The following is a 15572-nucleotide window of genomic DNA, read 5'->3' as shown; positions in this document are numbered from 1 at the left end:
CTGTCCCATTTACTTTTAACCTCCTTGTAGACATCAAACACAGTGCCTGGGAGGTTGCACAGCACAACCAGTACCATATCCCAGGGTCTCGTTCACTCCTAGCACACTTTACATGCACTAACCAGCTTCAGAGATACACAGGGAACAGCACAGCGAGCAAGACTTAGCTGAGCCCGTTACTCAGCTCTTCCCCAGAGGTCTTATGCTGACAAAAGCATTGCCTGCTCTGCCAATTCCTGGTAAATTTTACTAATATTTTTTTTTGTGTGTGTTACTGTAGTTTCTATTTTTTTAATGAAATCTCAAAACTAACATCTTCCACTTGCACAAGAGGTAAAGTTGTAGCCCTGTTTCCCAGCCTGATCAGCACTCCCAGGGTGACTCAAATAGCAATGGTCTCTTCCCGCTTTCCTCTCCTACCGAGAGGATATTGCCCTCCAATAACTTAGCCTAATTTTTCAGCTTCTCAGCCTCATTTTACTTACTGTGGTGAGAAGTGGCCAATGAACTATAAACATCTCTGTCTCACTACTCATCCCATTCAAGACAGCTGCAAAGCACTTAGAAAGGAGATTTTGAATGGCTCTGGGTCAGTCTACCTCATTTTAAATAGGCAACTCAAAACAAACTCCATCAGCTCTTTTCATGGGGAGATTAGCACAGAAACACCAACCCTGAAGGAGGCAAAGCATTTGCCACATTTGCAGATGGAGGATGTTAGTCGCCCTGCTAATTCAGGCAGCCTTCCTGAGGGATCCCATCCAAAGCCCCTCAGCCTCACTTCATCATGCTTAGTCCTGTCTTGTTACTTTATGATCCTCCAAAGTTTATGGGGTGTACCATGCCTGAGAAGATTCTTACAGGTTTCAAAGATGAATTCAGGCTGTCTTTTGGAGCCTGGCAACCTCATAGGTTTTGGCTGGTTATTCCCCACAGCACCTGTCTTGGTTCCCCCTTTGTTAAGCATCAGCTCTGCCCATATGGGAATGGTTCATGGCACTTGCTAGCAGTGAAGGGGCTCAGCTGGTGCTAGCAGTGGCTCGCAATGCTGTGTATTGCCAGTAGCCACCGCTCATGGCACAGGGCATGCTTGGTACCCTCTTCCCTCTGCCAAGATGGCTTTCCACAGCATGGTCTCCCTTCACCCTACTAGTACATCTTCTGACTGCCACTTGTTTGGCATGGAGAGACATAGTTTGCCTTGCTGCTGCTCCCAGTATGTCTTAAGGAGACCTGAGTGGCCCAAAGTAATACACCTGGTGATGCACTGTTGTAAAAGCTCCTGTGGTAGTACCTGTCCATAGGGAACAAGGGCTTCCTGGCTCTCTGGATGAAGCACTGGCCCAGGAACTGGCACAAATTTACCATTTGTGGTTAGGCAAAGAGAATCATCTAATAGCAGAGGATATTGAAAAGTGTGGAGCAGACTTAAGTGCAGTGAAGGTGGAAAAGGGGCTCAATTTTGGATCTGGACAGAGCCAAACGAGGTCACAAAGGGTGTGCAGGAAAGGCGGTATCATAGCACTGTGACAAAGAGCTGTCTGATGAAGAAACAAAGTTGTTGCTTAGAAAATGGAATATTTCTAAGACTAGAATGGGCTGATGGGAAAGTGAAAATAGCAAGTGGAGGGTAATTCAAACAATCTGGGGCTCTGAAGTAATACTTGAAGCACCCTGGTTAGCACGGGGCTGTCTGATGAGCTGGGACTGTGCCAGCATAAGTCAAGGGGAGGAGTTGGGTGGGAGATAACAAAACAAGGTGGGGAAGGCAGACAGTGAGAGGAGTACTTCTGCACTGGGCATCTTGCACTGCAGAGATTCCCTTGCTCATTGCATGTTTGAAGCATCTTTATCTGATTGCTGGTGGCTCTCCAGGCAAGAAGTGTGAGAGCCCATCAGGGACGCAATCCCTCTGTCCTCCGGGGCTGGGCTTCTAGAGTCCTCTCATCTCAGAAGCCGTGTGAATGAAATTGCCCTCATAGTGAATGCCTGGCGGTGTGAAATGCCACTCAGTCTCCCTCCAGAGAATAACTAATTTCATAATAACTTAAAATAATTTAACTGCATAATGGGCAGAAACAGGCTAGGCTCTGGCTTCTCTTTTCAGGAGTTGCAAGTGCAATAGCATGGAGAACTTCCAGGTGTAGTATCTGGCTTGGAAAATGCTGCCGGAGGATTAGGCAAGTGAAATACCTGGAGTCCCTGGTTGGTATCTAAAATCACATCTGATGCTTAGATGAGTGAGGGGGTGGGGAAAGCTTTGCTTTAAGAACTTTTTCTCACAAAAAAAAAACCAAAGCAAAATGCACAAAACAAAAACTCTGGGTGGGACAAAGGGGTAGATATTTATAACCCTGAGGATCAAGAAATCATAAGACATCTGTTCTATTTACTGCATTTAAATTTGTATTGTTATACAAACTCCACCTCTAGCTGTGCAGCTTCTGGAGGGACAAGTTGGTACAAAGTGATCCTGAAAAGATGAGAGAGATTCCTGGAGGAGAGATTTACATTGCATATCATCTTATCACCAGTCTGTCCCTCTTGCTTTTTTTCTTATCCCCGCACAGCAAAAGAGATGATTAAAGAGCTGGGGATTTAATTACATCCAGGTATGACTAGGGGGAAAACCCACTCTGTGAAAGGACCTTGCAACAACAAACAGAAAGTTCTCCACTTTCCTGTCTTTGAAGGATTTAAATCTGTGGAAGGGGGTGGGTTGGAGGGGGAAAGAAAGTGGTTAGGCTGGAGTTTGCAAAACATACCATCCTCTTCCCCCTGCTCAGCAAAGTGCTGCCTTCAGCAGTTTGGTCCTCACCATCAGCTTTCCTCCCAGTCCCACTGCCCTTCTGCTCCTCTGCAAGACCTGAACTACTTCTCAAGCGCTTTCTGGCATCCCTGTGTCAGTAAATTACCTCCCTTTACCCTCCCACAGTTTTGCACCATCTTCAACCTGTGTAGAAAAGCCTTATGATTTCTGGTGCCCACTGTGGTCTGCCCCACTGGTGCCCATCCGCGCGTCCCAGCCCAGCCAGCACTGCGCTCGGCCTGTGAACTGCTAGACAGGCACAGTTTCAAAGGCAAGAGATACAGGTCCACTGTGTGGGAGGCTGCCTCTGATGTGAATCATGCTATCTGCGCTAGGCATGGGGCCCTGCATCTTCTCTGCTTGGCTGTACCAGCTTATCTGCACCTGCTTCTCCAACCTTTGCATGTCTTCTCGTTTCCAAAATGTAGGGTGAAAGGGTATTTATTTTATTGCTGGGTTCTGTCAAGCTTTTGATCAGTGCTGATGGAAGAATCTGTAGAAACAGTCTTGTGCCTGCTGAGCACACAGGACCATGCGATCATCTGCCTAACTCCTCTAACCTCCACTGATGAGGTTAGCTACGTGTGGGTGCCAGTCCTGCTCAGCAGTAGCTCCGTGCAGCAAGACTTCACTGTTCAAAAGCCTTCCAAAAACTAGCACCTTAAGCCTTCAAACAGCAACAGCCTTTTCCATCCTGCAAGGGATTCCTGAAATTTGCTAATGAGGTTAACAATAAAGTGGATAGTTGGCTCTTCTGGGCAAACTGGAGCTGCTGTCTTCACAGAAATCAAATGTGGTGATAGAGGTAAAGAGTATTTTTATACATGATCAGGTGAACTAGTGTAATGAGCTCCCAGGTTGGTGAATCCAGCATAACAACAAGGAGATTTGGCTGTTCCTATGCATTTATTGGGAGACTTATTTGCCTTTAAAGAAGGAGGGGGGAAATTAAAAAAGATGAGTTGGTTTTTCCTGTGACATGTGTACACAGCCACAGGCAGTGCCTGTTATTTCACTTGCAAACAATTTCCTCTCTCTTTTGTTTATTGATGACAGAAGGCATTCCAGCCAGGTACACTGTACCACGACTTCAAAGGAGCTCAGGTTACAAAGGCAAGCACAGTCCAAGCAAAATGAAATGCAGGAGAGGAAAGCCCATCACAAGTCAATCTCAAAGGGGGCTTAAGTGCAAGGGAAAAGCCTAGAATGCAGGAGCAGTAATTAAAAAAAGGATGAATCCCTGCATCATCAGTGCAACCAGGGCTTGTCCATGGGAGCAGTGGTGGATAAGTCATCTCAGATGCCCCCACTACTCCCTGGCAAAATCCCTGTCAGATTGAAAACCTTACATGGGAGAATGCGCATGAACTACCTTTTGCTCCCTCCTTCCTAAATGTACCTGTGCAGGTGACTTCTGCTCATGCAAACCCAGGGACTGTGCACCCAGGGAAAATTGCAGGCTGGAAATAATGGGTTTTCAGGTCTAAATTCAGACTGGAAGTGAGGTCAGACATTCTGGTGACTGGAAACATTATCCAGTGCCAAAGTCAAAATGCAGTGTCCAAACTCAAGCTCATGGCTGGATTGGCAGTGACCATGCTGGGGAGGGAGTCAGGCAACCCATATAACTAGAAGGGAGGCTGCAATCTTTATAACCCAAGGATGGCTGTTTCCCCAGAGGGAAAGCAGGTGACTTGGGCTGACACTTGCCTTTGGAAAAAGTCCCATCACTGAGCTGGTTTGCTCAGCAGTGATGGGGAAGCCTGTGCTTGAAAGCCAGCCTTGGAAAAAAGACTGTCCCTCTGCCCTGCTCACTCTGGGGACACCTTGGTGGTCTACATGTCTCCAGGTCCTGACAGCTCAGAGCCTAGCTTTGCTGCAGTCTTGCTTGTTGCCAGGGCTTAGGTGTTCACGTGTAGTGATGGAGATGTTTTTGGGTAAACCGCTCCCATGGCCATCAGACTGGGCTGCTCTGGGACATTGCTAATGATATACCCCGGTGACTCAAGGAAGGGCTGGGACTGGGCTGTGCCTGCATGGTGTGTCCCAATTAAATATACTATTCAAGTCTGGGCAAATTGAGAAACATTTCCTTTCTCCAGTAGCTCAGCAGTCAAACTGAGGTTCGGGTGATGCCACCGCTGAGTCAAGCCTTGCCCTGTGACAGGGCTCAGCCCCCATCCCATGTGACTCAGCACAGCCTTGACTGGGGCAAGGCAGCAGGAGGGACTGGGAAGTTGCAAAAAGTTAATGATGATTCCTTTTTTTAGGAGCGCTGAGCTTAACGAAGCGTTACTCAGTGGCTTCTCCACCCACCCCCGAGTAGGAGCTGCTGGGGCCGGTATCAGCCTTCTCTGGTCTTCATGGCAAAGCTTTCAGCAGGGATGACTCCTGTCACCCCATGCATCACCCAACCACCACACTACAGCAGGTCTGCCAGTGTCCCCAAGGCCACTTGGCATGTGACACAACCCTGAAGAGACATGTGGGCCCTGTGCCAATGTCGCAGGGTGGCAAAGCACACGTGAGCTGAGCTCTCAAGCCCTGCCTGAAGGTGGGGATGGGGCCAGAAAAGCAGCAGGAAATGCATTTACTGGGAACCAGAATGTCTGCTTGGTGCAGTGTGCCCTTGTATCAAAAATCAGTTGTGCTCTGAAGCAAAGTGAAGGGTCAAATTTTGATATTTTCCATTAAATTGTAGTCTGTTGGAAATATATTGAATTTGCAGCTGTTGTTCTCTATGTCAGCTTTATTTTCACTCTATTTCCATTTACTCTTTATTTTTTTTTAAATTTTAGTAAATTGCTTTTTCTGGACTGCTTGTCATAGATTAATGTTTCCTTTCTTTTTAGTAACTTCTTATTTATTTTGCACTCCTTTCAGTTGAGTTTGGGTTTCACCCTTAGGACTGGCACAGTAAGGTTGAGCATGGTGTAGCATCATTTCAGGTCCAAGCAGAGCACCAAGGTTTTCTCCAGGATGGACTGCCATTGAAACGAAACCATCCCACCAATGAAAGCATTTTGAACTAGAGCTCTTCTTTCAAGTCGGAGGGGTTTTTGCTTGGATCAGACAAACTCTTTCAAGACAGGGCTAGGTTCTTTCCCTGAAATGCAGCCAATCAGGCTTCATTTTCACAGTGATCTCTGTCCTCTCAAGTCCACTTGACTATGAGAGGACAGCATCACTGAAATATGGGAGATGCTGAACAAAGAAATAAAAAAGGAATCTCTGCTTGTCAACATGCTGGAAAAGCCAAATAATTCCTGGGATTTAAACTTTTTTGCTCCTCCTTCCCTCCCCCTTTGCCCCATTTTTTATTTAAAATCTGTAAAACTCGTTCCCCGACCCTTATATCTGCACATACTGCTGGGACTGGGTATTAGCATCTCTGTCATACTCGTTTTCTGCCACAAAATTATGAACCACCCAATTTGTGTACTTACAGTTTAAAATAACGGCAAGTGAATGTACAGGAAAGGAGGCATTTTCTTTCTCTGCATACAAATTTACATTTTTTTCTTTGGAAGGACTTGCCAAGGATGAAGACCTTGGTGTTAACTGTATTCCACAAAAATATTGTGACTTAGAAAAATTCATTTGTATCTGCAAGTGTCTAGAAAGTTTCAGTCAGCTCTGGTGAACAGGCAGTGGTGGCAAACTCAGACATGCACCCTGGACTTTAAGCTGATGGGATGGATCTACTCCTAGGATGAAAAATGCTTGAAATAATGGATTGTATCTTCCAGCCACTTACCGTGACAGCCAGGTCCCTGGGCATAACCCATTTGCCAGCTTTCTTTTGCTTAAAGCACTGTAGCAGTTCTCTTTTGAGTTTGTTTGAATTGTTATATGTTGGGCTTTATAGTGCTCGTGTGCTTCTTTCCCAGGTTGTCCAGGGTCTGGTCATTGGAAAACTCACTAGCCGCTGCACAGAGATGACCCTGCTCAAGCTCAGTGTCTTCGTCTTTGCTGTCGTGGGCCTTGGCATGGTAAGGCTGAGTGTGAAATCATCCATGATGCTTTTTAGTAATGCAGTGGCACAAGGTCCATGAGACCTGGCTGCAAGTTCTGCCCCTTGAAATGCCACCACTGGCCTTGCTGGGTGGTCCTCAGGTGAAAACCAGCTCCCCTGGACCTCTGTGTAAACAGAGCCGTGCTCAGCATATGCACCACTCAAAAGAACAATAAAGAGCCACGTGAGTAATAGTTATGGGGGTTAAAAAAATTATTAATCTCACACAGAAACTTGTTAAGTCCCTCCTGAGTCACTGCTTTGCATAGAGATACTGCCCCTGGTCTTGTCAGCAGCTGCGTTTCCTGAACTACACAGAAAGTAAACTAAGATGGGGGGGGGGGGGGGGGGGGGGGGCGGCCGGAAAATCATTGCGGTTGTATGCTGCTGTGAGACAACGGAGGTTGTGTGTTTTACTTCTGGGGCCTTATTTTTGCCTAACTCCCCCAGGCTGAGAGTATTTGGGAAAGGAGGTAGCAAGGCAATAATTTTGATCCTCTGTTTTGGGGTAAGTGATGTTACCTGTCACTGGTTGTGTCTGCATAGGCAATAGTTGATGCCAATCTCAACTGGTAATTGGAAAAACGAGTTTATGTAGGTAGCTCTGCCAGTAGTTGTGTTTGCTCAGATAAGTCACATTCAGAGAATCGATAGCTCTGCCCAGCCATGGCAATGGAGGAAAGGTGTGCGCTGGTTCCTAGCAGTGAGATGGGTCAAAAGGATGGTTGAGCTGCGTCAGCCTTTAGACATTCCCTGCAGGATTTGGCCTCGAGCCTTGCTGCTAGGGCACTGGTGCTCTCACTGGCGTGGGTAAGATGGATGCCATTCCCACAGCTGTGCCACAGCCATAGGGAAGTCAGGGACAAGACCTGGAGGGTATTGAACTTCATGGTTCCCAGCTAGATAGATGAGATGAGGCACCTATGCACCTTAATTAATCTGAGGCTAAACCGCATGTGTGAGATGAGGCTGGGAAGGCAGGATGGATGCAGACGAAGGGATTGCTCTGCAGGTGGAGCGCAGTCACCTCTCTGGGATTTCAGGGCTCACAGAGATGCTGCCAGCAGGTAGGACACTCAGAACATGTCCCTCCTGACTGGTGTCACACAGTTTTGGTTGGTATTGACATGTCACCTTAGCATGGGACATCTGTGCAGTGCTTGGTGATCCTGAACATAGTGCAGGAAGGGTGTTGAGGTCTCACCGAGAGGGAAGGCTGGAGTTAATTGGAGGTAGGAAAGTAAGCCTTGATAGCAGTGGAGTGGCACACAGGGTGGCTAATGCCCCAGTGCGAGGAGGCTGACATCAGCTGCACAGGGAGGGGAGCCAGGAAAGGAAATAGTTTTAAAGTTGGCAATTATGCTAAGCACAGAAGGCTGTGGACAGCCTGACATCACAGGCCTGGGGACAAGGGTCAGCAATGACTTCCCACAAGAACTATTCATAGGCAAATGCAGCTGTGATTCTCTTTGGTGGGGATGCTTTATTAAAAAGCACTCTGTTCAAGCAGCTGCTAAGAAAACATCCATTTGTAGGGTGGCTTTCCGTCTCGGTGGGGATGAGTACCGTCACAGCAGCAGGCCCCAAATGCAGAGGCTGATGTGTTAAGCTTTTAATCCCACACAACTGCTGGTAGAGAAGCATCCCGCCTGCTGTGCCCTTGCTGTACATGGCCTTCAAACAAAGCAGATCCTCTCCCCAAAGGACGGAAGTGAGGAAAAGGCCTAGCTGTTAATAAAAGACACTCTGAAACCCATCTTTATATCACTGAAAGGTGGGCTAAAGGGTTTATGGGATACTGGCACCAGTGGCAGTAGACAGACAGACAGCAGTCCAGGTGGGAAAAGACTGCAGGATGTTCCCAGCAATCTACAGCTGGAGAAGGGAAGGGGTGGGCTGGGAGCTCGGCAATATAGTAACACCTGGAAAAAGCGAGAAGGGGAGAGCCCCAGAGAGCCCCAGAGAGCAGTGTCTGATCCGCAGATGCAATCCAGGAGCATGTGGGCAGGGGTGTAGGAGGACTTGGCTCTTGCGACAGGGAAGTTCTTCTCTTTGTGTGAAGGTATAGCTGTGCCTCATCCTGCTTCGCTGCCCGCATTTCCCAGGCGTGTACTTTCTGGGTCTGTCTGCTGAAACTCCTGATCCTGCCTCCCTCCCCTGAAAAATGCCTTCAGATCTGTTCAGGGCAAAAAGAGTGCTACCTACTCAGCGGCTGAGGAGCAGAAGAGACTGGGGTCTGCCTGGCTCAGATCTTTCCCAGGGGGGCAAAGAGCAATTTCCCCTGGTTTTACAGAAGGACTGACCTTGCTCTGGTCTTTTCTGCCCAATTGCTTCAGCCTATGAGGGAATTCATGCAAAGCAGGATTGGGTTAAAGCTGTTTTGTTTTTTTCTGAGCTCTGCAATGTTGTCCTGCAATGACATTTGCCCTAGCAAGGAGTTATTTTCTCTGTGTCTGAATGTTGATAAACCAAATACCTGTTCCTCTGTCTTTGTTCTCTGGTTCCTTAATCAGAGGTGCCTAGATCTTAACCAAAATGTAGGCAAACAGCCCCTCCAAGGAGAGAAATCTGGCTGTGTGCGAGTCTAGAGGGGAACTAGGAATAAACCTCAGTATTTCCAAGTCATTAGCGAGCAATGTCTCTGGGCTTCTCCATCTTCTATAGCCAAGAGGCAGGGACCAGATCTTGAGAGAGAGAACTCCAGAAAAGGAAACTTCTGGCTAAACCAGTGACAAAAATGTTTTGCAGCCACAATAACACACCTTGAGACACAGGTGAGGGCAGGAGACTTGCAAGAAAGGGGGAATTTCCTTTCCATGCCCCAGAGAAATCCATTCATTTGACCAGCAGGATTTGTGAATGAGCCACTCTAGCCCCACAGCTTAAGGGAGCCTCAGCACTTTTGTTTCAGTATTAGACCAGCTGGAGGGATGTCTCCACTAAGAATATGTGCAATAACAAAATCATTACTCTACCTAATTATGCTTGCTAATGTGCACTTATGGCCAGGAGACCTATTCCAGATTAGTGAATTTGGTGAATTTATTAGAGAGAAAGCAGCAGAACAGGATTAGAAATCCCAAAGGTACGATGTTACATAATGCAGAGCACTCATTTATTTTGACAAACTCAGTTTAGTTTTAATTATTTATGATAATGAACTGAAATGCCTTCTCTAGGCTGTTTTGTGTAAGTAATGGAGGCTTCCTGAAGTACACCACATGCATCTGCTATTCAGCATTTCCTCAGGAGTTGGACAAGAGACAGAAGATGGGGGGAAGGGCAAAGGGACGTCACTAATTCCCAGATGCTAAAAATACCCACAGCAGTGCCAGAGAAACGTGCTGCCAGATTGTAGGGTATCATCTGCTACTTGCTCCACATGCTTGGAATACTTCACTGCAGACAAATGGTGGGCTATGAAAGACCCTGCAACAGCCAAAGCCACGCCATCATGTATCACTTGTGGCTCCCACAATTTACCTAAGTAAATCATGGGTTTGACTCCTTATGTTTGTCTAGGTTGTTTCTTGCCACAAAGTCAACACTTGTTCTCTCTAATGATCCTTGGTCCATTGTGTCCTGTCCCTTAGGCCCTGATGAGGACTGTGTGGCACTACTGCATCATTGCGGTGCCGCTGGTGTTTGCCTTCAGCACGCTGGGCACCATCACCGACAGCATCCTCACCAAGGCTGTCCCCTCCTCTGATACTGGTAAGGCTCATCCAAAATAATCAGACCGGTCTTTTCTTGTTTTTTGAGTCCATCAGATGCTTCCTAGCTCACACTACCAATATCAAGCGCTAGGGCACATTCACGACCAATGCCTAATTCCCCAGCAGATCTGGCTTGGCAGTTGTATGCAATGGGTGTCAGCAGAGCAGCTGAATGGGGACCACTGGTGTTAATACAGGATGAGCTTGAACAACATCGCACCCCAGTGCTCCTGGTCCTGTGCTGCCTGCTGACATCCATAGAGGTGGGTGTTGTAAAGGAAGGCTTTCCCACCCAAATTCTGCTCTCCATGGGTATGTTAGAAAAAAAAAAAATAAAAAAAAAGCCATGAGGATGCCTGAGAGGGCTGCTTGTTCACACCTTTTAATTTAGGGTGTCTCCAGAAGGTATTCTTGATTGCCCTTTGGAAACATGCTTTGCCCAATGCAGTAATTGCCCCCTCTTCTACATTTTGGCCATCTTTCAGTCAGAGTTACTGTATTTACCTGTACAAGCAGGCTGAAATGCAGTGGTAGACACACAAATCTTCATACCTGTGTTTTTAGTTCTGACAGTGAAGGAAATATGCCTGTATTATTGTCATGGGAGCCTTGCTGAGTTTGTCCCAGGATGGAGCTTGGTTAACCTGGTTTGATGTCTTTTGCTCAGGCTGTTTCAGTGTTTTCTCACAGAGTTGCATTCACCAGGTACCCAAGTCTCTTTGCTTTAGCTGGGCTTTTCTAGGATGCTAGGCCTGCACCCTTCATCTTCCTCAGCAGCTGCCTGAGCAAATGCTTCTGCACAGACCCGATCAAGAATGGAAGTTATAGTTTGCACAGCCCATAAGTGCAAAGTTTATAAAGCACTTTTGAGATGTTTTTGGATGAAGAGCTTTTCTGAATGTCACTTCAGTAGTTTATTTGTAGAGCTGACCACCGCATCTCCTACAAATGCTGGGAGCCTGTGATTTCCAAGTGCAATATTTCTACCTGAGAGGACCACTTAGCTCCCAGAGATGTGTGGACTGGAGGCATCTCAGGCCCTCCACTTGGACAGGAAGAAAATATGCTGTTTCATGAGTTGGAGCAATGTTCATGTGAGGAGGGACAGCCAAGGGGGAAGGGCACCAAATGGCTTTGGGATGTAGAGCCAAACTGGAATTCATCCAGGCTCTTCTCAAAGGGGCTTTGTGAGGAAAACTGGAGCACTGCTTGGCTTTTAAAGCCCAAAGGCCTGAAGGCAAGCTTTGGTCAGAGAGGGAAATGGGCTTAGTTGACTCACCCTGCTGCCTACTTTCTTACGTTGTTAGGTCAGCCTGCATCTTGGTGGGATGGAGCGTCTGCATGGCAGGATGGCATGGCAGGATGGAGGCATCCCAAGGGGTGGTGCAGATGGTTGAGAGGGGATTGCAGGGCACTGGGAGAGCTATCCAGCACTTTTTTCTGACTGTCCTTCCTGGGCTGATGCCATGCCACGTGGTACTACAAATTCCAGTTACAGCTGGCTTGAAACTGGGCATGCTGAGGAGGGATGCTGCTGGGGGAAAACCTTGTCTCTGACACTCCTCCCTGACCTTCACCTTTCAAACTGTGCTTTCATCTTGCAGCATTTCTGAGGGAAGCGGCGTAGGATGGTTTTGTGCTTGTTCTGGACACACCGGGGCAGGGGCCAGGGTGAAGGCAGGAATGCCTGACGCAGCAGAGCTGTGAGCTGCCTCTCCGCAGCAGCTGCGGCAGTGACAGTGTGGGTGTCCCGCAGTGAAATGCAGCTATTAAAATGCTTGCTATCCCTCCTCTGGCTGTGGGTGACACCCCACAACGCCTGCTCCACCCGTGCAGCAGCTGAAAGGCTGTTCCTGCCTATGCGAACCCGCGACCGGCTCTGCACAGTGAGCATTTTGGTGGCGCATTAGAAATCCCTGCTTTTCTAACAGCTTGGAAATCTGGCTTTATGAAAAAGCCTCACTGTCGCAGCATCAAAAACCTGAATGCTAGCTTGCAACAACTTCTAGTTAAAGCAAGGAAATCAAAGTTGAGAATTTGCCTTTGGAAACATCACTTTTGAGACTTTCTCCTGTCTTTTCCTGATGTTTTTGATAGCCTTGGACTGGTAAAGCTTCTAGAGATTTTTCTTTGGGCCAGGGTGAGGCTTTCTGAGGCTGAGCTCAGTTGTCCACCTCATCGCAAGGCTGGAGCGGATGGGGCGTTGCAGAAGGATAACCTGTCCATCCTTGCTAGACACTGAGTCACCCATCCTGGCCTTTTAAATAGGTGTCTCAGAAAGGCAGCATTGGGATGCAGGATGGCACCATCCCTCGCTTCCACCATCCTGCTTTTAGGTCTGATCCAAGGTCACTTCCTATCAATGCTGATGAGTTTGCCACTTACTCTTTGCCTATGGCTGGGGCTTTGCATTGAAGCAAAGATAGCGAAAATGATTTCATTCATTTCCCTTTGATATTATTTTTTTCCCCTCTCCTCATCTTCAAAGGCAGGAAGGGAACATTCTGCCCCACACACACGTGTTGTTCAGCTGGGCATGTGAGCTGGTGGAATGGCAGCCCTGAACCCAGGGGGGCTTGCGTCTGCACAAGCACCCCTTGTCAAACCCAGTCCCTCCCCAAGAATGGAGGTCTTGTTTCTGCACAGACTCCCCCACCCTCAGGGGAGGGAGGAAGCCCAGCAGAGCCTCCCTGCATGATGGGGCCCATGTTTCATGATTTATTTGCACATCAGATGCAAAACCTTAGGGGGAGAGCTTGCAGCCAGGCACGGCTCAGCACACTGAAACCCCCAGCTTTGCTTGGGCTTTGCTGGTTCGAAGGTGGCTACTGGTAGAGATGACCTAATCCTTAAATTAGGCCCTGTGACTGCCCCGCAGGCATGTGGCTGATCTGGGCCAGCACCATCATCTAAGCGTGGCAACAGGATGTGAGCTGGAAAGGAGGGTGAGCCAGGGCGCCCAGCATAGCAGAGGGTGGGAGGAGGGACGGAGCCACCCGGCTTCAGGAGCTGCCAGCACCCAACCCTGAAACCTTCGGGAGGAGAGGGCTGGGGCAGGAGGGGAGGATGGGCTCCCAGCCGGTATGAGTCATGCCAGGTATGGGAAAAGGGGAGGAAAAAGCTGGGGAGAAAGAAAAAGGGGCACGGAAGGTGCAGAAAGTGGGATAGTCATGAAAAAGAAGGTGAGCATGTGCATTGGCAGAGCTGTACAAAACACAGGAACTTTTCTGCTGACGTGGTGACTTGTCCCAGTTAAAGGTCTTGCCTTAAATGGGATCCATAACACCTGCAGCTTTGCAACAGAGCTAGGGCCACGCTGCAGAGCTGAGATTTACAATGTCCCAAAGCTCGAGGGCATCTGACACGAGGGATCTAATTTAAGCCCATTAAACAGAAATTATCTTTCTCAGCAACATGTTGGAGAAGTCCAGAGGGAGGGCCCAACCTTTTAAGAAGACAGATTTCTGCTCCAGAAAAAAAAAAAAAATGGAAAGGGGAAAAAAGACTCCTCAATCATAAGAGCCAGTTTGGCAATCGTATGTAGTAATTAGTTTAATTCAGATAGCTAGAGGGGGAAAAATAATTGCAAAACCTGCCCAGAAAGTTTGGTGGTTGTGGGATGGCTCCCATTGGCAAAGGGTCAAGGCGAGGTCCCACCCATTGCCTTTGTGTTCCCATGCGCGGGAGGAGCGCTCTGCAGCGCTTCCCGGGAGATTTCCCTCTCCGCGCAGCTACGCCCTTGGCTCAGGCTCATTGCACAAATATTTTAAGCATGCTGATAAAAGCCCAGCAGTCGCTGGCCGGTACTACACGAGCACCTGGCTGCCTTTTCTCTCTCAGAGCTGGTGATCATTTCCCTGTGGCTACCCACATTAAATATCACACTTGACTCCACATCTTCTCACACGCAGGACAGCATCCTCCTCATCCTTCCCAGATGCTGCTGGCCTTGTGTGGCAGCAAAGCCTCAATGCATATCTTGGTGGAAAACTGATGCTAACAGTCTAAATAATTGTACTGATATTAAAAAAATATAATTGCAAACATAGTTTCAGAGCAGGGCACAAGTTTCTTGCATATGCTGCCAACTTGCCCTTCCTCCTGGTGCTGGGGACTAATGGTTTTCTGGTTGGGTATTTTCTGCTCCCCTGACTGTGATAGGTGTCCTGCATGAAGACTGCATGGCGAAGACCACACTAAGTGTGTGGGGGCCAGTTTTGCGTTCCATGGAATGACCTGGCCATCTGTCTGTGTGTGGAAAAAAACCTGCCTTTGGCAAACTAGAGGTGCTTCCCCATCAACTGGGTTCCTGTTAAGGATGCAAATGGAGAGCTGCAAGAAGGGGGAACCAGACCAGCCAGACGAAGGGCTCGCATTTCCATCCAAATGGAAATATCCGTTCTTTTTGCAAAGGTGGGGGGAGGAGGAGTATTTCAAGGGGGGGTTCAGTCTTTATCTGTGGTTTTATTTATTTATTCTTAAATACCTAGTTAGACCTAAGCTTCTCACAACTGCTAAGCCCTCAAGAGCTGTTCTGTCTTACACTAGAGAATAACTGGCAATAGCAGCTTGGGCAGAACAGGGCGCTCTAGGGTATTAGGCTACTGGAAGAATCTGTGTGATTTGCTTGGAAGTCTCAACCACAACCCTAGAAATTACCTGTCCATCCCTAAACCTATGCAGTAGTTACCAGTCCTGCTGGGTGCAAGGTTCAAAAGCATCTTCTGGAGCTAAAGACATCCTTGGGTCCTGGTGAAGGCAGCAGTAAGTACTGGCTTGCCTTTTGGGCAGTGTTACAGTTGTCTGGAATGCTCAGTAAGGAGCTGACCTGGCTCATGGTGGAAACTAGTCCCCATGCCTCCTGGAATCCTTAGCCTTAACAAACCCAATTGGACCTCTGTAAATTAATGTAAGATTCGCTACTACTGCAGGAGAGCACCATCAGGGATGAAGGGGATCCTGCACGCTCTTCTCCACTTCTCCATCCCAAGACTTGCTCTCACCCTAACATCTGTGTGTCTCTGCCATCTCT

General features: G+C 48.0%; 1 protein-coding gene and 1 long non-coding RNA gene across 5 annotated transcripts in view; both read left to right on the top strand.

Moving 5' to 3' along the window:
• Positions 1-15572, top strand: part of SLC22A18 (solute carrier family 22 member 18) — a 79719-nt gene that overhangs the window by 63854 nt on the left and 293 nt on the right. For 3 of the 4 annotated variants that reach the window (XM_061463074.1, XM_061463070.1, XM_061463072.1), the window contains 2 exons: positions 6700-6801; positions 10418-10538. In XM_061463074.1, the coding sequence (XP_061319058.1) occupies positions 6700-6801; positions 10418-10538 (223 nt within the window). Of the gene's footprint in view, positions 1-6699; positions 6802-10417; positions 10539-13950; positions 15450-15572 lie in introns of those variants that run through there. The other variant, XM_061463073.1, reaches the window with a different exon arrangement.
• LOC133274747 (uncharacterized) lies at positions 1785-3565 on the top strand. Its single transcript, XR_009745230.1, has 2 exons — positions 1785-1884; positions 2108-3565. It is a non-coding gene; the product is annotated as an uncharacterized LOC133274747 (long non-coding RNA).

This window comes from Pezoporus flaviventris, unplaced genomic scaffold, assembly GCF_033815535.1.
Source record: "Pezoporus flaviventris isolate CSIRO_AGI_PZ_B2104156 unplaced genomic scaffold, CSIRO_AGI_Pfla_v1 ptg000036l, whole genome shotgun sequence".
In the NCBI taxonomy this organism is placed as follows: domain Eukaryota; kingdom Metazoa; phylum Chordata; class Aves; order Psittaciformes; family Psittacidae; genus Pezoporus; species Pezoporus flaviventris.
This window is presented reverse-complemented; position numbering and strand designations above follow the sequence as displayed.